The following is a 23,133-nucleotide window of genomic DNA, read 5'->3' on the forward strand; positions in this document are numbered from 1 at the left end:
TACTCTAAGCAAGTATTCCACAAGAATATTGGACACTAGCTTTTATGACTATTGTGTATCTCATAAATCGTTTACCTACTCCTCTGCACAATCTTGGCAGTCCATTCAAAACATTATTCAATGACAAACCAAATTATCAGAAATTGAAACTTTTGGGCTGCATGTGCTTTCCCTGGTTGAAGTCGTACGCTGCAAACATAATGGAACACAAGTCGGCCCCTTGTGCTTTTATCGGCTACCCTCCTAACCAAAGTGGTTACTTATGTCTAGATATTCAATCAAAAATATCTTCATCTCTAGACGTGTTACGTTCATAGAAACTGAATTTCCTTTTCAAAAATTCTCATTGACATGAGAACTGATATGACGACATTACTCTCATATTGGCTTCCCTCTCTTAGTTTTCTACCATCTTATAATACTTCACTTACTGCTTCTACAGGTGATAAAGCCTCATTGCCAGCTCTTTCGCCACCAACTACCTCATTGCCTGAAACTTCTCTTGGATCAGGTATGCACTCTTCTTTCTCATCCAAAAATGAATTTCACTCAAATTCTCTTATTGTTTCTCGTGAATCTAACATTTATGGCAGCTCTCTACCAACTAGTCCTAGTGCTCGTGGCAATGAGCTATGAACCCGACTGCTCCATCGACTCTCAATAATCACAACATGGTCACCCGAGCTAAAAATAACATCTTTAAACCTAAGAAAATTTTTCAGGTTTCAAATCCAAATTTTGTTGCCCCTTCAATCGAACCCACCTGCTTCTCCCAAGCACAAAAACACAATGAATGGAGGACAACCATGTCAGAAGAATTCACGTCCCTGCAAAATAATGGTACATGGGAGCTGGTTCCACCAAATTATCGCCAGACCATCGTCGGATGCAAATGGTGTTTCGCATTAAACGAAATCCGCATGGCTCTATTGCAAGATAAAAAGCAAGACTCATTACAAAAGGTTTTCATCAGCGACCAGGTGTCGACTTCCATGATATATTCAGTCCTATTGTCAAGCCTGCTACTATTCGCACTATACTTACTATTGCGTTATCACGCGATTGGCACTTCCGCCAACTTGATGTGAATAAAGCTTTTCTACATGGTTCATTGACAGAAGAGGTTTTTATGCATCATCCGCTTGGTTTTATTGATGAAACCCACTCGGGCCATGTATGTCGACTAAGGAAGGCAATCTATGGGCTGAAACAAGCTCCGCGTGCGTGGTATACCGAATTAAGCAAATTCTTACTCTCCTTTGGCTTTACAAATTCTAAAAACGATGCGTCCTTATTTCACCTTTTTTAGAGGCAATGTGGTGTTATACTTTCTTATCTATGTTGATGATTTGCTTGTTACATGAAACAACAATGATATTATTTCTTCATTCATTGATGCACTGGTAAAGAAATTTTTAGTAAAGGATTTGGGAACACCTCATTTCTTTATTGGTGTTGAAATCATCCATACCAATACTGGACTTCTTCTCACTCAACATCAATATATTCGAGCCATTCTTGAAAGGACAAATATGTTGCATGCCAAAGATTGCTCGAAATGTCGGCCAATCCTCCTTTACAAGTCAATGACGACAGTCCTCTTACAAATCCTACTGAGTTTAGACAGGTTATTGGTGCACTCCAATATTTGGCCCTGACACGATCAGATATCTCTTATGCTGTAAACAAATTAGCCAATTTATGCACTCCCAAACACAGCTTCGCTGGACAGCAGCTAAGCGAATTTTGTGCTATCTTAAGCACACAATATACCACGGTCTTTTTCTGAAGAAACACTAACCACTATATGTTACTGCATTTACTGATGCTGATTGGGCACGGAATAAAGACAACTATTCATCTATGTCAACATATGTTGTCTATCTTGGGTCGCAATGCAATTTTCAGGTGTTCTAGATAGCAAAAAATAGTTGCTCGATCGTCCACGGAAGCAGAATATCGATCTTTGGCTTCAACTGCTGTAGAAGTATTATGGTTTAAGAATTTACTGACGGAACTAAAGCTCACGAGCAAGTCAATCCCAATTATCTATTATGACAATGTCGGAGCTACTTATCTCTCTCCTAATCTCGTCTTCCATTCAAGAATGAAGTACATTGCTATCGACTATCTCTTTGTTCGTGAACATGTCGCAAGTGGCTCCTTTGCAGTTTCTCATATTTATTCCGCAGATCAACTTGTTGACACGTAACCAAGCCGCTTACAGTATTACCATTCAATAGGCAATGATCCAAGATTGGTGTCTCTGACGGGAGCACCATCTTGCGGGGGCGTGTAAAAGAGTAACCGAATATCCTCAATATTCTCCTAACAAATTAATTACGTGATAACAATTGATGTATTTGTCCATATCTGATTAGGAAAGGATTCTCTCTTGATTCTAGCACATGCACCTGTCAATATGTATTAGTAAAGTATTACCTATAGCAGTCAAGGTTCTTTGTACCATTCTATGTATAAATTAACATTATAGTGAATAAGAACAATACAATCGATTATAATACTATCTTTTCTCTTCTATACATTGGATGCTGCATTTATGTTCTATATGATGTTTATGAAGTGTTTGAATGGCTGCATTTGAGTCATAGCAAGCAAAGGTATAAAAAAATATTTTGGCAGTCACTTTTAGAGACATTTTGAGCTTAAATGGTTATTTTTGATTTTCTGTGGGAATTGGCTGATTGTTTGATGCAAATTAGTCTTGTATAATATTTTGAATATGTCTATTGCTGCATTTGAGGTCCCTTGGCTAGAAGTTAGAATTAGTCTTAAAAGTTACATTACTAGTTTTCTTTGCATTTACTGTCAAATGCTGGTTAAAATCAATATTGGTTTTCCTTGCTGGTTTTCTGTTTTTTAGCTTAGAATTATGGTTTTTCTTAGCCAATACTAGTGACACTTGTCCTTGTTTCATTAGCACACTTGTGATTCGTCCATTGCTTGAAATGGATCTGAAAATTGTGCTTGCTGAGCAAATAAAGCTCATCTATATATTGTAATAGTCTCAGAATTTCAGAACTTGAATGAGAGGAGTTTCCATTCCATTTTAATTTTTGTATTTAGTTTAAATCAAATGGAAGAAAAATTAGTTTATCCTTTTATTTTGCAGTATTGAAGAATCAAAGAGGAAGAGCAATTTAATTTCAGTTCAAAGTTTTTCAATTCGAAAGTCACTGTTCATCGTCAACTCTGTTTTTCATCGTTTCAGATCATTGAACAAACTCTTCCTCTCGTGGTGGATTTCGTTCTCATATCTAACACATAAGCACGACAATATAATCAAACAAAGATTAGACCGATGCTCCGGAAAGCACTTGTTTTGGTTTCCGGTTATAAGATTATATCAATGAAAGTATCGATGTTCAAATTGTGGAGAGAGTTTCAAGTGTCTGTTGTTGAGGAGTTGGGACAGGATTTCATAATAGACATCAACAAAGCCAATTTTATGGAGGATAGCTCAAATAAACTAGTGGAAAGTTAAGGGATGAAGTCCAATCCCAGGTTTCTGGCACGAAGATCATGAATGCAATTGAGCCTCAAAAAGATTATAAGATGAAGAAGTGGTTCCAAAACCCAACCGATGCATACAATATTGATTCTATCAAGTCCCACTCAACCTTAAATATTTCTTAATAAATTTATCCTTTTATAAAAAAATAAAATAAATTGAACAATATCCTCTAACTCTAATGGCATTATCTAGACTGGTGACGTTTAGGCACGAGGGTATGAAGATATCCGTTTGAAGCATCGTCGAGTCAAATGGTGCAGAAGCATGTGTGGGGCCAGGACCACCTTGAGGCATCAATTTATCATTTGGCTACCTATTTTACGGTGATTAGCAGTGAAAAAAATGAGGAATGTCTTGATGCTTTAAGTAGTTTTTAGGCTTGGATGATGAGAACTTAGACCATTTATTCTTTGAATTTGGTTTTCGAGCTCGATATGGCGAGTTTTAAAGCCAATATGTAAGGTTACTCGAGGTCTAAAGCTATGGTCGAATGGTTCTCTCGAAAATTCTTGGGGAAGTTAAAATTCTAAAGAATTCCATGTCCTTAGAGGTGGAATGGTTCTCTTTGAAATCCCCGGGAAGTCAAGCGAGAAATATGCTTATCTTCCAAAGTAGGAGATATAGAGTTGCGAATTGTTGATTCATAGGAGTCGATGTTGCTTTTCTTCTTCTTATATAGAGAGAATTTGTTGGTAGAGTGTTTTATTGATTAGTTGGAGAACTTTGTACGCACTATATTAGAGATTTTTTCCTATCATTTTGATTTGAGATGGAGTGTTTTAAACATTGTGTATTGGTCTTTTGCCATTGGTTGAAATAATAAAATGACTAATTAACGGTATAAGTTGATTCATAAACAAAATTCCATGTTCAAAATTTTGAATCTGTTTGTATATATCAATTCATCGCAAGGAAATGTCAAAAATAAGTAAACAATATCCGTCCAAATTTTCTCATTTTTTAGAAACTGCCACAAGCTAGCCTCTATCTTCCATAATCATATTACTAATATTTATTATATGTTGAGATTGCTTGTTTCGTGAGGCCATCTTACCAAAATATTGTAGAAAGCTTGATGTGTGCCAGGATGGAAATGAAAGGAGAATCGGTTAAGAACAAGAAGAATGCTGCCAAGATCAAGATTGCAAAGAAGAAAATAGAGCATCAGGACAATACTTTAGGAACGATAGCTGCTAAAATCTTTCTTGTAGTAATTAAGAAGAAATACAAAAATGTTGGACTGAAACTAGTGGCCGAAGACAAGCCTAGGATCAATTCAGGTGAAGTTGAGAAAGAAGAGAACACTATTGCAGAGTTGGATGAGAATGCACACCGAGGGAAGTTGAAGGACCTTGTTGTTGTAGAGAGAAACATGGAGGACGTCGCTGCAAATATCGAAAGTCCAGAACTCTGAAATGCAATTGACTTTGCTCAGGTCGGACGACGATTTTGTTGACCCGCCGAACGATGTGCATTCGACTTAGGAAACCATGCCGAACAACGACATATCAGATAATTGCTCCATAATTCTCTGTAATGGTATTTTGAGTTTTCTAGTTTTTAGCCTTCAGATGCAATAAATTAAGGTTTAGTGTTTCTTTCTCCTCTATAGTTGATGAAAATCATTGATTCAAAAGTCCATTTCGTCTAGAAGTTCAAACAAATCCTATAGCCATTTTATTTTCCAGTCAAGATAATGAAGAAGTAAAGATGCAGCATTATTTAGTAGTGTATTTAGAAGATTTCTATAATGGTTACAATCATCTACCATGTTCAATCAAAAAAGTCAACTTCAAAATCAACTTTTGAAGCTTTTTCTTGTTTGATCTGATTTTGAAGAAGAAGAAGAAGTTTTACTGTTGCAGAATTACCTGTTATTTTACCAAAAAGATTAAAAGCAAATGAGAAGAAGTAGTGCGCAAGGAAAGACGGATTTGCTCTACTAGGTGGCATTTTTGTAGGAAGTTGTCCCAATACCACTAGTTGTTTTTGCTTTTCTTGTTTGATTTTGTAAGAAACAAATTATAATTTCAATTTTCAGTTATTGTAATTAGATTCATGACGTTTAGGGTTGTATTGAGACTAGTATATAAAGTCTCTAACTTCATCTTTACTCTTCACGCTGTGAATGAAAATCAGAGAAAAAACATTCGAATTCATCACAATTTTTATAATTTTAAAAGCTTTTATGCATTTTGGTATTTAGGAACACCTAAATCGACGCAATCTTAGTTTTATCTAGGATATCCAACCCCAAATCCGATGAGATAACCCATGTTTAAGTATTTTATCATCAAATCAACAACATGAAAGTTTTAATCATCGATTTCTTAACGGTGAATTGGTTTTTTTAGCTGCAAGTTTTAGTTCTAAATTCAGTTTTTCATTTGAATTGATCTTGATGTCATCTCTCTTCGATTCCAATCAATCTATCATTATCCGTATTTTAAGAAAAGCTTATTAGGTTTTTTTTTTTGGCGGGGGAGGGGGGGGAAGTGAAGAAAAAAGAAAAAAAAAAAAAAAAAAACTCATAAGTAGAGAGTTTAGAGCATATACAGAGAATGGGGAAAAGGGTTTCAAAAGTATTGAGTATGGTCGCAGGAAAAAGAAAAATAATGGAAAAAAGAGTAGGGGGAGAAAATAAAAGAGAACAAAATGGATACAATAAATATATTTAGAGTTGCAGCCTTATGGTTTTATGGAGACTCTAGCTACCTATATAATGGCTAAACTGTAAAACTTTGTATTTAAATTAAATCAAAGTTGAAATTATAGTTAGATAGTAGTATATACACATTATTTTTTACAAGAAAGTGTTGTCAACAAAGTGAAAGAATTGTCGAGGTAAAGAAACTGAAAATGTCTTTAAAAGTTCCATTTAAAAGACTAAAAAGGAAAAATACAATATTTTATTTTATTTTTTCTCAACACTTTTTCTTTATATTTCTATAAAAGAAAAGGAAAACTTGTAGTACTACTGTTTGTGGTTTCGTTGTCCGATACGGCTGTTATGCAATAGCAAAACACACAAACAAAACTAAGTAAATGCAATTTCTTCTTTCTTCTTCCTTAAAGCGTCTTTTTATCGGATATCCATCCACTTTTCAAGACCCATCACCAACTTTTTGTATTCAATTTCGAAGACCCCATATATATCCTACTACCATAATTGTTGAATCGGGATACGATTAGCATATCGTTTTTTACAATTTTATTATCGAAATTTTTTATCGAGATTTATCGTAGAATACGGACACATTTTTTATAAAGTTAAAATTATAAATATATATAATATAAATGATATATTACACATTAAATATCAAAAAAAGAAATTTGCATTAATAACCATTCATCATGATTTACAAAAATATAATAGTATTTTTAATTGGTAAGTACTGTGAAGATATGAATACTGTGAAGATATATTCATATCAATATCACAACCAAATTGATTCTCAAAAAGCCAAAATATCAAAATATTAATAAGAGTGCTACTATTTGCTAATCATTCTACCTACTATTCGAGTATAAGGGCCTTGAGCCCATGAAAAACTATTAAATTTTGGCTTAAATTGATGGATAAATAGTTAATCCGTAAATCGTGTATCGTAAAATTAATATCGTATACTTGAATCGCGAGATTCGCAGGATATAGAGCCAAAAAAAATGTGACCCTTTATCGTTTTAACGTAAAAAATATTGAATCGTAAGACATATATCGTGGGATATTTACAACTATGCCTACTTCTACTACTACCACACTACATCACACGTGTACTATATTTTCCTATCACGTGGCGCCTCATAATTTTAATTTTTAATTTCAACACAATACAAAGATTCTCTAAGAATTAATTGTCACTCTCCCACTATCTCTCTCGATTTCTATGTGTTAGGATTAATATAATACTAATAATTAGTAGTTGAATAATTAGATATATCTAAATACTGGTACTAAAGATAGACACAAAGAAGAAAGGGTAAAAAGAAAAGGGCAAAAAAGAGTAGAAATGGGCAGTCAAACTTTTCTCAGAAACTTCACTTGTATAGTTAAATAATAAAACATAAGTTTTTTTCCTTTTGGAAATATAAAAGACAGTTTATTATAATTATTAGCTACCTGTCAAGGCAGACTATATTGGAAATAGAGAGAGGGATCCAACGAGAGTATAATTAGAATGTGTTGATCAGATACTTAAAGTAGGAAAAGGCAAAGGTTTTAATTTCTGGTTAGAAGAATTGTAAGTATAGACAATAGAACAAGTATGGAAGAAGCCTTTGACAGAAACATTTCAATGTTACCTCTATATATACTACACTACTCAGTTTCTATCTCTTATACATCACTTTCTTTATATCCTCCCATATATAGATTTTTTGTATTAACATTTTGTTTTCTTATGTGTGACTGACAGCTCATAGAGCAGAGAAAGCTACAACTAGTATTATTGAGATTATAAATCAAATTGGTATCATATCCTAGTCACTTTAATTTCGTTTTGCTAATCCAGTGGATTATCATAATTACCCTTTTTTGACAATAATAATAGGAATGATACTAACAATAATGACCCATATATCCTACTTGGATATTGTTGAGAAGCCAAAATTTCATCATTTCATGATTTCATGACATGCTTCTTTTTGTGGAGTGTATATCATATATTTTTTTTGAATAAAACAAAGTACAAAATTAATGTTAAAATTAAAAACATATAGTTGTACGTTTGATACATAAATGAGATTTGATCAGAGAAAGCCCTAGAGAAATTGTCAATGCCTGAAAACCTAGACAGGCTTTTTTACCCTTCTTTCCTTGGTATATACTCCATAATTAAGAACATATAACCAATTATTAGAGAAAATCCTTATCTTTCTGTTTCTGATTCTCTCTCTCTCATATTTATGTAACTGCAACATTACATTTACAGATACCAAATTTCAAAAGAAAAAAAAGGGAAATACTTTAAAAGATAGTAATGGTACTATTTAATTAATATATAGATGAATTTAAATAAATTAATTTCGCTCTAACCAAAACCCACCTGCATTCATGGGGATGAAGATAACAGTAACATCCGCACTAAAGTTTATATACATGGCTGCACGCACGCACACACACAAAATCAAAACATTAATTAATTTAATAAATTACCAAAATGAAAATGTCAAAAATAAAAACCAAATACAACAAATAATATTAATTATATCTAAAATAACAAACTAATACCTAAGATTTAACCCTAGATCATCTTTTTCCAAAACCAAACGAGCTTTGTTAGTCTGATCCATTGTGGAATAATTTGAAATACCATTCTCTGGATGAACTCTCTTCTTTGACTGTAAAGAAACCCCAAAAAGCTTTGTAGTACTCTTAACGGAGACGGGTTCTTCAACAATAGTAACGGAGCTTTGTGAAGTATTAGTAGAAGCATGATGATGATGAGGAGCTTGTTTGGTAGTAGGATAATAATATCCTTGGTTATTATAAAACTGGTTAGTGCTAGGCTTATTCTGAATGACGGGATAGTTAATGTTACTAGGAGCAACTGGCTTCACATGGTTTTGAACGAAATAGATAATATCATTATAAAGCTTCTTCATATGTGCCAGCTCAGACATTAGCATGTTGTTGCTTCTCCTTAGCCTCTCGTTATCTTCCGACAACGCCGTCACCGACGATGCTGACGTGGCGGCGTTGTAAACCGAAACTCCTCTCGACGGCGGTGGAGAGTGGTGGATGTCAATATTATCGCATGGCCAGTTGTTGTTGATGTTCTCGTCGGAGTCAGATGGAGAGATACTGAGTCGGTTGGTAGCCGGAAAAGGGAAGAAACCCGGCTGTCCGTTCATCATCGCCGCAGCCGAGTAATGGCTGCTAGGTAGGTTTTGTTGTGGGTGTGAAGTTTTTCTCCTATGGATCTCACATAGCAAATGCTTTTCTCCTCTTTTAAAGAACTCATTTGCAACTCCCATCGGTCCGGTACAATCTTCCTAAAACCCTAGAAAAAATAAACCAAAAAATCATTAATAAAAAAATAAACCCAAAAGACAAGTTAATATTATTGAACGAAAAAATTGAATCTTTATCGAAAGAGAGAACTTTGGAAGGAAGGAAAAAAAAAAAAAAAGAAAAAGAAAAACGCGAAAGATAAATATATATTGAGAAATCATGTTATAACTGTATAGCAACTTATATAAAATTCCTCAATAAAGAAAAGACTTGAAAGAAAACCCTAGAAATAGTTCTTACATAGGTGTTGAGTTGTCGGACGAAGCTAGAGAAATTATTGTGCTTGAAGTAGTTAGGGAGAAGGTCACGCGCGAACTCAGGTGGCCTCCAAACGACGAAAGTGGAGTCGTCTTCACCCCAAGAGACGATGTGATCGGTGTTTGGATCGTCGACGAGTTGATACGTTTTTGGTAAGGAAAGGTGCAGGAACTGATTTGTGCGACTCCAAGGAGAGGAGTATTCCCTCGCAATTGTCTAACATTAGTGCCCATATATTATACTTGAAAACAAAAACAAAGCTATGTAGAGTGAAAAGGAAAGATTGAGAGATTAGAACAAGGATAGATATATAATGGAAGATTCTAGCTGGTGTTTGGTGAGAGAGAACGATTGAGTGAATATGAATGAGTGACTGATAATAAGTAAGAAGATATATCAAGTGTGAAATTTGTAAATTAATATTGGTGTGTGGCCAAAGTAAAAAAGCGTAGGAGGGTTCTTCTTTTTTGGATTTTACTACTTTTTTTAACGTTTTAAAATATACTTTTTGCATCAGAATATATATACTTTTATTTTCTAAATACTTACTAGTTTTCTTTATATGATAATTTAAATTAAAAAATAAGTTTGTACGTATTTATCAAAATATTAAATGTATCATAAAAATTGATATATTTACCCTCAAATTGAAATACTATCAAAAAGATGTTAATATATTTTTTTTTTTAATAAATAGAGAGATATGTATACTTAATATGTATATTTATATTCATGTATTAGTATCCGTTCTCCTCGGTTACGTATAGTGAGGAGGGAATATGTGTCTGTCTGTCTGTCTAGGACTGTGAAATAAAGGTTCTTTCAAGACAAACCCGTGACTCTCTCTCTCTCTCTGACAATTGATCCACTTAAAAATGAGCCACTGGGAGAAGGTTTCAGATTGATTTATTTTGTTTTTGAATTGACAATGGAACCCCTTTCTTCTTCTTCTTCTTCTTCTTCTTCTTCTTCTTCTTCTCTTCTTCTTCTTCTTCTTCTTCTTCTTCTTCTTCTTCGCATTATGAAGATTAGTCAAACACACTACATTACTATTATTCCATTCATGTCAAGCCTACATTTCTTCTGATTCTGTTTTTTCCTACCTACTTTTGGTAATTCTCATATTCAATTCTCTGCTTACCCCTAACTTTCATCAAATAGGAACATCAAATTTAAGTTATGTGGAAGAAATCATAATCCACATGTTTGTTTTAGTAACATATTACACATGTAATTGCAAAAAATACAAAACCATCAATTCAGTTCTTATTATCCATAGATAAAATTCAGTTCTTATTCTTCTAATTTTAAAAACAAATCATAATGATATAAATTAGTACTACATCCACATCACAATAATAGATGAAATTTTGTATTTTTATTCATACATATACACATATATTTAATGACGATTAAAAATATAAAATATCATCTATCATAATGTAAAGAGAGTAATATAGATTAATGTGATATGTTGAGGATATTATACATTTTTTCTATCTTCAAATAAATGAAATAAATGTTACTTTTATTTTATAAGTTTATTAAAAAATTGATATATCTAATTATAAAAATAATATTAATTTTTTAATAAATTTAAAAAGTAAAAACAACGTCTATTGTCGATCATGACGTGATCTAATAGTTAGGTGTTTTCTCTATCGTAAAATCATGAATAACACTTCAAATAAAACGGATTTTGGATGAGTGGTTTGTATTAAAAATTTATATATAAGAAAATAAACGATATTTGAACGGGTGTAGTGTATGTTAACATATGATTTATGACGGAGATGGATACAAAATTTATGTCCATGCATGTCATGGGCATTTATGTCATACAAATAAATTGGTGAAGGTAGAAGAAGGAGGGAGGAGGTTTCGTCAGTGCACGTAAAACGAGTGTCTTCTTTTACAATTTGTATGTTAGCTTTTGTTTCATATATATAGTTTACTTAAAAAATTATTATATATGACAAAGGAAAGCCAAAACACAGTCTCCAATTTCGAATCCCTATCATTTTCTAACTCTACATCTTACATCTAGCAGCAGCAGCAGCAGCAGATATATAATTTATAATGTAGTAGTATAAGGTAAAGGATACATCGAATATTGTGATGGGGATTTAAAGTCTCTTCTTTCGTGACGACATTTCTTCTTCTTCCTCTCATTATTATCACTTGTATTAATTATTATTCCAAACTCCAATAGCTATGTAGAACATGCTCTCTGCTTCGCTACTGACTCTTTTATTTTATTTTATTTACTGTATTGCTTTTGCAGTACATCGATCTATTCTATTCAAACTACAGATATCATCTATTTCGAAGGATGTTTTGTGTACAGTAATAAGAGGAGATGAACATCATATAGTCGGATCGGCAATGGGGTTGTCGGTCTTACTAATCATGTTTTAGGAAAGTTAATTATATTGCTATGAACTTTTTTTTTTCTTTTTATGCTCCACAATACATAATAGAAAGAGGAAAAGAGAGGAAAAAAAGAAAAAAAAGCTTTGATCGGCAATGGCATTGTCGGTTCAAGGTTTTTATTTTTAATCACCGTCATTAGGGAGTTCGACCGACATTTCCATTACCGGTCGGACTACAAATGTTCACCTCCTCCTCAATTCGTTTCAAAATGTTTACATTTATTTTTTTAAATTTACATTTATAATTTCCTGCTACTCCAAAATACTCCCAAAACCTAGATACTCTAATACTCCATCCGTCTTTAAATAAATACCGTTTAAATTTATTAATTCATTTAAAATTAATATCTAAATAATGACGATGATTATATAAAATCTACTTTTAAATATATTCAAAAACATAAAACGAAATCTATTTATAGATATAAATATTACAACTAAAATGTACGACTATACTTATTAAACATTACTAATTATCCCAATTTAAATATTACGAAAGAAAGACGTTTATATATAAACTTATTTTATGGATATTGATTGATTCTGGTATTATATATAGAATATAGTTTTAAACTAATATTGTAATAATAATAATGATCAGTACTAAATGTAGGAAAAAAATTTTAAAAATAATTTTAGATGCAATTTACGCGACACGTCATCTTTATACATTTTAATCAAATTTCGACATCAATAGTGTCTTTGAGTGACTCTCCCCAAGTCCAAAGTTTTGGCTTTCTCGGTTTGGATACTTTACTAACGTGTCTCAGGTGACTGAATTATTGGACCCAAAAGTTTCCACGAAAATTTCACAGCCTTTCAAATTTTACTTTTCTTACCTAGTGATTCGGCCAGTTAATATTTGTTTTTATGCTGCCTCTGAATTTCTATTTCATTCCATGAAATGAGCTTCCTTTAGTATTTTGGTCAACTTTCAGAAGAAGTAGAAGAGAATTTATAAAAATAAATAAAATTGAAATGGATGTTCATAATCTTTAAATGTATCAACATCTTTGTAATATACTACTACTATTTTATCTTCATATTAATTCATCAATTTCTTTTATAATCTAGAAAAATCTATTTTATTTAATGTCCATATTTTTCTCTTTTCATTTATATAATTTGTATATATGTTGTTCATTTTGTTTACAATATATAGATTATGAACATGATGTTATAATTATGTTAAATAAGGTGAGTTTGTTAGATATATATCGTTGCCTTTTATATCATGATGAATATCTGTTTTTATAAATCATGAATCTTAAAATAAAAGATCACGAATATAATAATAAAATGAGAATGTCTAGAAGCTTATAATTTATTAATGTTTAGTCTTCTGATGAAACTCTTTTGTCAATAATCTAAAAAATCGGCCTTCGTCGAAAAATATTCAAAAGAAACAAAAATTACTTGAAAAGAAAAAGTAATCGATTGGAAGTGTCTATTAATTTTGTGGGTGTATTGTCAAGAAGAGACTGAAAAATATATATTATGCATAAGCTAAGATTAAAAATAATATACAATGAGATAAAAAGCTGGAAGCTTTTAGATTATATGTAATGTAGAGTCAAAATATTTAATATTGAAAGTGCTATTTGCTCTTACTTAAAAAAAAAAAAAAAAGGGTCCAGGCCGCAAGTCCTTCAAAAATTAGTAGGTCTATATTATCTTATCTTTTTATATTTATGAATATCTAAGCTTAGAAAATTAGTAAGCGCAATATAAGCATCAATTCATCTAACATGCATGATTAATCGCAAGTCAAACGCACCATAAATATTTAATATAGTATCTATTTAATATTGTATCTATTTCATGATATAATTAATTAAGGTTATTTTTCAGTGAACAAAATTATTTTTTTGGGTCTATTTCAAATTTTTTTAATAAAATTTACTTTCATCTATTTTAAGTATCGTTTTATGAAATTCATATATATTTGAGTTTTTTTTCTACTCTTATTTTTATAATTATTTCAATACATACTTTATTTTAAATAAATATTTATAACTTTTGAATAATAAATAATGATCAGACATGTAATTTTTTATATTACTATTTTTAATTTCTTTTTTAAGATTCACAATTTTCATTATGAAATACTTGAAGTGGACCAGAAGAAATATATCTTAATCTTTATCCATTTAAACAAAACACTATATATAATTTAATAAATTTTTTTAAATATAAATACTATCATTATACATGATTAATTAGATCATATTATTTTAATCAAAATATCTTCTATTGTAATTAAGAATCGATATCTTCCATTCAAAAGAACTAAGAAAAAGAAGTCCATAATGGCATTATCCATAAAAAATATAATAATGAGAGCTGGTTTGCTTGCACTTCAACTGTTGCGATAGGAATGACACAGACACAATCTAAAATCAAAAAGAAAAATAAAATAAAATTTGTGATCTAAAAATCTAATCTACAGTTAAGAAGAAATCGATGATTAAACTTTTTATGTCAATATTTAATGATAAGATACTTAAATAGGGGTTTCCTCACAGGTGTTAGGGGTTGGATATCCTAAATAAAATTAAGGTTGGATCGATTTAGGTGTTCCTAAATACCAAATGCAGAAAAATCTTTAAAACTGAAAAAATAGTGAAGAACTTGAATGCTTTTGATCTGAAATTTCATTCATAACTCATAAGAGTAAACTTTACATCTTAAAGACTTTATATAGTAGTCCAAAATCAAAACCTAGACGTCATTAAGTTGGAATTATAATTTTTGGAAAAAAAAATACTAATGTTGACTTGTAAAATTGAATGGAAAAAACAAAATTTACTTTTGGGACCACAATGTTAACAAAATGCCACATACCTAAATAGTCCGTATTTCTTGAGCACTACTCTTCCCTTGAAGTTTTAATCTTCTTGTTAAAGCAAAATGGTAACTTTGTTGTAAAAATCTTCTTCTTCCTCAAATTTGCAGATCATTTTCAAAATGCTTTGAGAATTGATTTTGGAGTTGACTTTTGTTCGGCCATTGATCAATGTTGGCAACCATTGCAGAAAGCTTCTAAATGACATATAAAATATTTCTACATCTTCATTTCTTCATAAACTCGACTAAAAATTAAATGACTATAGGAATTGTTTGAATATCAACTGAAATAACTAATGTCAATGGCAACTCTTATCTTCTCATAGAAAAAACTTGTAGAAACCTGCACAATAACTTCTAAATGCATAATGTAGCTTCACTGAATCAAAAGGAATAAGAAATCTATTTAGCATATGAAATCCCCAAATTTTAGTAGTAAACTCAAGAACTCAACTAATCGAACTTGCCGATTATTTTTTTACTAATTAATCGATGAAATTGACTTAACCATTCGATTCACACCATCATTATAGTGAATCTAGAGTTTTGGATCGGTTATTTTGATCAACTACCACGAAAGAGCACCTAAATCCAAGTTTATTCTTTGACGGAGCTAAAAACGGAAACTTAAACACTGTAGCATAGCTAAAACTGGAAATCCTAACCTTCAAATTGGGTATTTCCATTTCAGAGAATTGTGAGTGAATTGGACAATGAGGCGTTGTTGCCGACAGCTTCTTGAGTCGTCTGACATGTCGCCTGAACTCCTACTATATGTCGTACGGTCTGCCAAACGTCAATTGCATTCTGGCGTTCATAAGTTTTAGAAATGTTTGCAACATCCTCCAGGTTTCTCCTAGTGATACCAAGGTCCTTAACTTCTTCACGATGTGCACTTGGGTCCAATCATGCATCAATGCTTACTTCTTCTTCTTCTTCTTCTTCTCATTTTTTCTCTTTCCAAGTTTTACTTTCACAACATTGCTTTTTTTTTTTTTTTTTGCTCAATTCTAACATTGATCAAGCTTTCCACCATATCTTGATATGCTGACCTCACGAAACAAGCAACCTCAACATGCTGTTACTACGACTTGTTGAAATATTGGTTCCTTTAATGCTCGATCCTCTTCATTTAGAAATTCAGACAGAAGATGATTGTTAATTTCATTATTTTCATGGAGTAGTTTTGCATAATCTTCATATTGATTAACTAGTGTATTCGACTGCTGGAAATAGACCCACGTATTAAAAATGTGAATGTCTTTGAGGCGTGTACAATACAGTGTAAATAATACTTTCATTTTGTCAAAAAATATATCGGTTTGAAGGGAAGGGTTAAAGGAAGCACGTAAACCGGTATTACCGCAACAAATGTCGAAAAAAAAAAAATTGGATGAGAGAGTAATCATGATTGCGATGAGTGGGTTGGGAAACATTTTTACTGAAGAGAAAAATATTCTTGATTCATTTTATGATCATGAGAAACGAACAGTAAAAACAAGTAACAGTAAAAAGGAAAAGGAGGGTGTGGGACATAAAAGCAGATCCAAATGGGAAAATGATGGCTAATTATTTTCTCAAAGATACTCAAAACTGATTATTTTGATCATGCGCCTATGAATATATATGATTCTCATTATTGCACAAACAAAGTTCACAATTGTTCCTACTTTACTTCACCCACTTCAGATAACTCCTTCCTTCCCCCACCTTTTTAACAGCTTTGCCTTCTTTCACTACTTAAAAGAAGTTTTCAAGTAAATTAAAATGGAGGAGTCACACCAAAAGTAGATGCATAATGCATATAAACCCCGCCACTTTTTTCACTAATGATATGCTTACTTCATTAAAAAAAAATTCATTAGAGTTTATTTTTACTTAAAACGATAAAATAAAATATGTGAGCACAAATATGAAGAAATTATACATATAAATATTAAAATCGTATCAAATCGTAATTAATTAAAAATAACATATGATGTCTTTGATCGTTGCAATCCTTTTTATTTATTTTAGGTGGTAAGATGTTTTGATGTAAACAGCTTAAATTGATGTGATTGTCTTAGCTTTATGCCCTCAATTATTTTCTAATAAGTTTGTTTGTTATAAAATAATAATAATACCAAATATCACATATCTACATATCTTAATTATTTCTTAAAAATATAAACATGATCACTCATAAACAAAACAAAATTCATCAAACTCCCTTAACTTATTTAATTAATTACTCAAGAGAAAGCCAAGACTATAGAAGTTGATAACATAAAAAAAAAAAAAAAAAAAAAAAAAAAAAAAGACTATAGAAGTTGGGTTTGAGCAGATTGCATGTGACATTGAATTGTTTTTCTTGATGAGAAGATATCATAAATACTTGTAATGAATTAAGAAGCATTATAATGACAGTTTCAAGTCCCAATATTCACTTATAATGGGAAAAATATTCTGTTGCAATCTGAAGAAGAGAAAGCCTTCTAAAACTCCCATCTCTCTCTCTTCTATTTTAAAACTCTCTTGTTCACATCCTTTTACTCTTCCACCAGCATAATTTTGCAGCGGCTGACATGGAGACAGTCTTCATTTATAGTATAAATAATTACTTATTTTGTGAGTGAGTACATGTACATGATAGTGTTTTACCCTTCTCGTGATTCCAGTTTTTGTTTTTTTTGCTGTAATTTTACATGCTTCTTACTGGCCAATGTATATGTCCTCATTCATGTTACATGCATATTTCTGGGAACATTTCTCTGCCCCATATATACATTATCCCGCACAATATACATTGATTTCCATCAAGTTTCTTACCCTTTTCTTTTCTTTTTCACAATACTTTTCTTTTCACAATACTTTCATACTAGCATTATGTATGTAATTATTTGTACAAGAAAGAGCCCCTTGAATGATATATATGCCAAAAGGGACCCATCCCAATTATGAGTATTTAACACTTTATGAACGATAAAAAGTGAAAAATGCACTAATTTTAATTTTTTTCTTAGCTCTAAAATGTTCATAAAATTTCCTCCATTATAAAGTATATATAAGACCATTTTTAGTGGGACTAGATTTAATATCATATATATATTTACGATATATTAAAAGAAAAAAGTTTTATCATCGATTTTAGAAAATAACATATATTAGAACATATTTTAGTGGGAGTATCTGAGTATTTTTTTTCTTATGGTTCTCGGCTTCTCGCTGAGTTTGGGAGGTATACAGAAAAATATATACCTACAAGAAAAAGAGAATTACATGATAAAACTCAGCCAAAAACCATAAGAAAAAAGTTTAATTATAATAGATTATATTATTGAAATAAAGACAAAAAAAAAAGTTATAATTGGTTGTTATATATTCTTATTTAAAATCTATCAAGACTGTAATTTTTTTTCTTCTCTTTTTTGGTCTTAATTAATCTTTTTACTACATCTTATTATACGATCCATTTAATATATTTGTGAAGATATGAACTATGTACGAATCCACTAACAAATTCGATAGAAAGCAAAGAGGTCGATAGAAAAAGGATTTTCGGAAAGGTCGAGTTCGAGAGTAAGTCATTCTGATTGGTTTGGAGAGATTTGTCTAAGAAAGGAGTCTGATCTCACAGGACAATTCAAAGATCCTTAGACAGAGATTGATGGGAAGATTTTCTCGGCATGGGTCTCTCGGTCAGATGGTCCTGACTTGCACTCGGGGACAGAATGGTCACTTTCGGATAAATCCTAGCGACTCTCTATAAATAGCCCTTGACGTGAAATTTGTCACAAGAAGAAACACATCACTTGACTGTACACAACTTTAATAGGTCGGTTTCGTATACTCTCTCTCTATCACTAAAGACACAATACACACGAAAAACATACTTCGACACCTCTCCGGCTCTGAGACTAGTGTCCACGCCTAGAGCCTAGCCTAGCTATCGACTTCTAGGTGAGCTTTGTTGGCCTGGGTAGGCCGTAGACGGTCAACTACTCCAATTAGAGTCCTTCTCCTCTCACGATCAAAACCGACTATAACTATACAAGAAGCACGTGCTCCTCACCACTCTATACTTTCCATCCGTGGACGAATCATTTGGCGTCGACCGTGGGGATCCGTATACAAGGTTTCTCATTTTTCAAGTTGTGTTTCTTGGTCAGGCTAGCATTCTCATCTCTTGAGGATGCCGCCCAAGAACCTATCCGAGGTGGTGCGTCCCAACGAGGAATGAGAAATCGAACCGGCCCGTGCCGCCGCTCCTTCTCTGTGTCGCCGTCGCCATGGCCAACCAGCCACCGGAAACCATGAAATCCCAGCTCCCGATGAAGAACCCCAAGTGTTCTCTCGTAACACTACTGATCTAAACAATCTCTCCCATCCACAAAAAGACCCGGTCCGATCACCTCTGGGTAGATCGACCTCTTTAGGCGGTCGAGTCGGTCACTCTCTCAGACCGAATGACCTAGATATTCACCATGACTGAATATATGCAAGAAGGCCAGTCTTGGCCAGAGAATCCTCAAGAAGACCCTCGGTGGTTCCACGTGACGGTAAAGATCTTCGTGATGACCTGATCGCCCGACGTCACGCCAACTCTAGAGATGATTTGCGCGATTCCTTGACACGAAGGCGCGAAAGAGATGGTCGCTTACTTGCAAATCACGATGCTCGAGGCAGAATCCGAGAGGATATCCGAGATGAACTCTTGACGCGATCTCGTTAGAATAGCATCCTAAATAACCCAAGGAATTATGGAGATTTTCCTGAGGGAACAGCTGAAAGCCGATCCCCTCATATTGAAGTCCTGCGTCGAAGCTTGAGCAGAGGCCGACACGGTCTCCCATGTGCCGTGCCAGCTCGCTTCTACCTGTCAGAAACTTTAGACCGGTTGGTAGAGGAAGAAATCTAAAGACGCCTCAGAGGCCGAAATGACAACCCTTAGCAAGCTCCCCTCCCAGCCCAAAATGGACAAGCGCCGATAGAGCAGTACCCCTACAACCCGATACCTCCTCCAGCTTATCAGCCTCTAGCAGCGTATTAGAACCCGATTGCCTATGGGAATGGGCTAGTCCCCTTCAATGGAGCAAACTCGATAGCATTTGGTCAAAATGGGTATATGATGGGTGCATCCCCTATCTCTCAAAGGGTACTCAAGGAGCCTGCGCCTGAAAGGATGCAAGTACCCAACCGGATGAAGTTTACCGTCGGGATCCGAGAAGTCACATCTTGATCTTCGAGTCCTCTATGACCATCCATGGCTTCTTCGATGCCATCCGATGTTGAGCCTTCCCAACAACTTTGGAGGACGCTGCCCAAATGTGGTTCAGAATGATCCCAGCTGGAACTATCGACAACTTTTATGACTTGACAAATCAATTCATGCATCGGGTCGTCGGGGGACAGGTCCAAGGCCGAAACTCGGCATCCCTCTTCTTAGTGAGGCAACGCCGGAACGAAAGTCTAAGAGATTACGTTGCATGTATCATGGACGCGTGCAATGAAATTCCAGACTTAGCGCCCGAGGTCAGTGTCGCAGCTATGACCACCGGCACCAATAATGAAGCCCTAACAGCAGCTTTGACAAATAGACCACCTATGACTATGATGGAGCTCCTTATCCAAAGTGGGGGAGGAGATATGGGTAGAGGATGTAATGCAGGAAGCAAATAAGAACCGAGACTTCGACAAGAAGAGGAAACCTGACGACCCCAACCTGAGATAAAAACAATTTTAAGTCAGAATACCCATCCACGTTTGACAAGTACACCTCACTGAATGCCCGCGAAGCCGAATTCTCATGGCGATTCAAGAGTCTATCCTGAACTCCATCCGCTACCCCAAGCCGATGAGAGGAGGGAACATGAAGAAGTCGGACTCCTACTGCCAATTCACAAAGACTACGGCCACACAACAGATGAATACCGACAACTTCAGAATGAGATCGAGTGGCTCATCCGACAAGAAAAACTTGACTCTTTCACGCAAGATGGCCGCGAGTCGCAAGGAAAAGTTCAGAATAGAGCCAATAATGGGCGAAAGAATGACAATCGCTAAGGAAAGGGTAAGAAGGCATACAAAGAGAAGAGTCCTCCACCGGATGCTGACATGCCCCAAGGCGGTGGAGTGGTACATGTAATAACTGATAAGGAGTTCAGGATGAGCAATAAGTAAAAGAAAGAGAACATCCGAGAGGTCTTATCTATCGGCATTTTGCAGAAAAAGAGGAAGGTCTCGACACGGATCCCAACAATCAACTTCTCAGATGAGGGTTTGTCAACGTGCTATACCCTCATTCAGATCCGTTGGTAGTTGCCATGACTATATCAGGAACTGACGTATGGAGGATCTTAATCGACGATGGCAGTTTCGTTGACATCCTCTATTACCACGCGTTCAGGAACATGGGATTCGAAGACCGACACCTGGCTCCCTTTCCCGGACCCAGCTATGCTTTGAATCATATCAAAGTACCAGTCTTCGGCACCATTCGCCTACCTGTAGCCCTTGGATCGAGCAATCAGAAGGTTCCTCATTTTATCAACTGGCTCGTTATCAAGGGGCCCGCTCATTATAATGGAATTTTCCAGCCGGGAAGGCATAGCCGCATTCAGAGGAGTAGCCTCATTCTTATACCAAGCTTTTAAGTTCCCAAATTCAAATGGCATTGGAGTCGTCAAGGGGAACCAAGAGGCGGCCGAAAAATGTCACTTGGTGAATTTCAGATCTGATAAGAATAGAGAGCACCACGAGCTGGTCATGTCGGGCTCTCTCATCAAGCCAGTTGGCTCGGGTCCCTCGAGTTCAACGGGAAAGCAGGTCAAGATAAAAGCCGAACCCTCTGATAAAGGAAATCAAAAAGTGGCTGGCTCTATGTTGGTGATAGACGTTGATGCGAGAGATGATTTCACAACTCCGCGTGCCGAGCCAGTAGAAGAACTTGTTCCCATCTGCCTTGTAGACAACGAGCCCGAGAAGGTGACCTTCATCTACTCCGAGCTACAAGGTCAACTCCGAGACGACTTAGTCGATTTCTTGAGAACAAATAATGACGTCTTCGCTTTTTGGTCCGCAGTCGATATGCCAGGGATCGATCCCGATGTGACGGTCCACTAGCTGAATGTCGACCCATTACGGAAGTCGATCAAGCAGAAGAAGAGGGCCTATGCCCAAAAGAGGCAGATTGCCATTGATGAAGGAGTCGACAAGCTACTCCAAGCAAGCTTTGTCGATGAGATTCAATAACCAGAGTGGATCTCTAACCCGGTTATGGTAAAGAAGTCAAATGAAAATCATCTACATTAGGGACTTTAACGATGCATGCCTAAAAGACCATTATCCCCTCCCATGGATAAATATCTTAATTGATGCCACGGCTAGGCACGAGCTCTTAAGCTTCATGGAAGGTTTTTTGGGTTACAACCAGATCTTAATGCTATTGTTGGATGTTCCCAAGGTCAGATTGGCTGAAATATGGAGGTATACATCGACGACATGTTGGTCAAGAGCGTCCGAAAAGAAGACCACATTGCCGACCTTGCTGAGTCTTTCTTCATGCTCCGAGAATATCGAATGAAGCTAAATTTTTCCAAGTACGCCTTCGGAGTAAAGTCGGCAATTTTTTCGGTCTGATGGTCTCCCAAAGAGGGATTGAGGCAAACCCCGATAAGATACGAGCTATCATTGACATGACCGAGCCAACCGATTCTAAAGGCATTCAACGTCTCAAGAGTCGGATTGCCGCTGTCGGCCGATTCATGTCACGATCGGGAGATAAGGGCTTGCCTTTCTTCAATACCCTCAAGAAAGCTTTCGAATAGAGCGCCGAGTGCCGAGAGGCTTTCCATGAGCTGAAGCGATATCTCGCATCGCCGCCTCTCCTAGCCAAGCCGATTGAAGGCGAGTCCCTCTTCATGTATCTTGTTGTGTCGAAGGTGGCGGTCAGCGCCGTCTTAGTCAAAGAGGAAGACTGATCCCAAAAGCCGATCTACTACGTGAGCAAGGTGCTCCAAGGTGCTGAGACCAGCTATTCAAAGGTTGAGAAGTTCGTTCTAGCACTGGTA

The 23,133-nt window shown here is 34.7% G+C and overlaps 1 protein-coding gene across 1 annotated transcript; it reads right to left on the minus strand.

The window, feature by feature from the left end:
- Positions 1–8,758: 8,758 nt before the first annotated feature.
- Positions 8,759–10,029, minus strand: LOC139881107 (heat stress transcription factor B-4-like). The gene is given in 4 exon segments (XM_071865634.1): positions 8,759–9,504; positions 9,507–9,537; positions 9,789–9,956; positions 9,958–10,029. Coding segments are annotated over 4 exon segments (1,017 nt in total).
- Positions 10,030–23,133: the final 13,104 nt, after the last annotated feature.

This window comes from Rutidosis leptorrhynchoides, unplaced genomic scaffold, assembly GCF_046630445.1.
Source record: "Rutidosis leptorrhynchoides isolate AG116_Rl617_1_P2 unplaced genomic scaffold, CSIRO_AGI_Rlap_v1 contig114, whole genome shotgun sequence".
Lineage (NCBI taxonomy): Eukaryota > Viridiplantae > Streptophyta > Magnoliopsida > Asterales > Asteraceae > Rutidosis > Rutidosis leptorrhynchoides.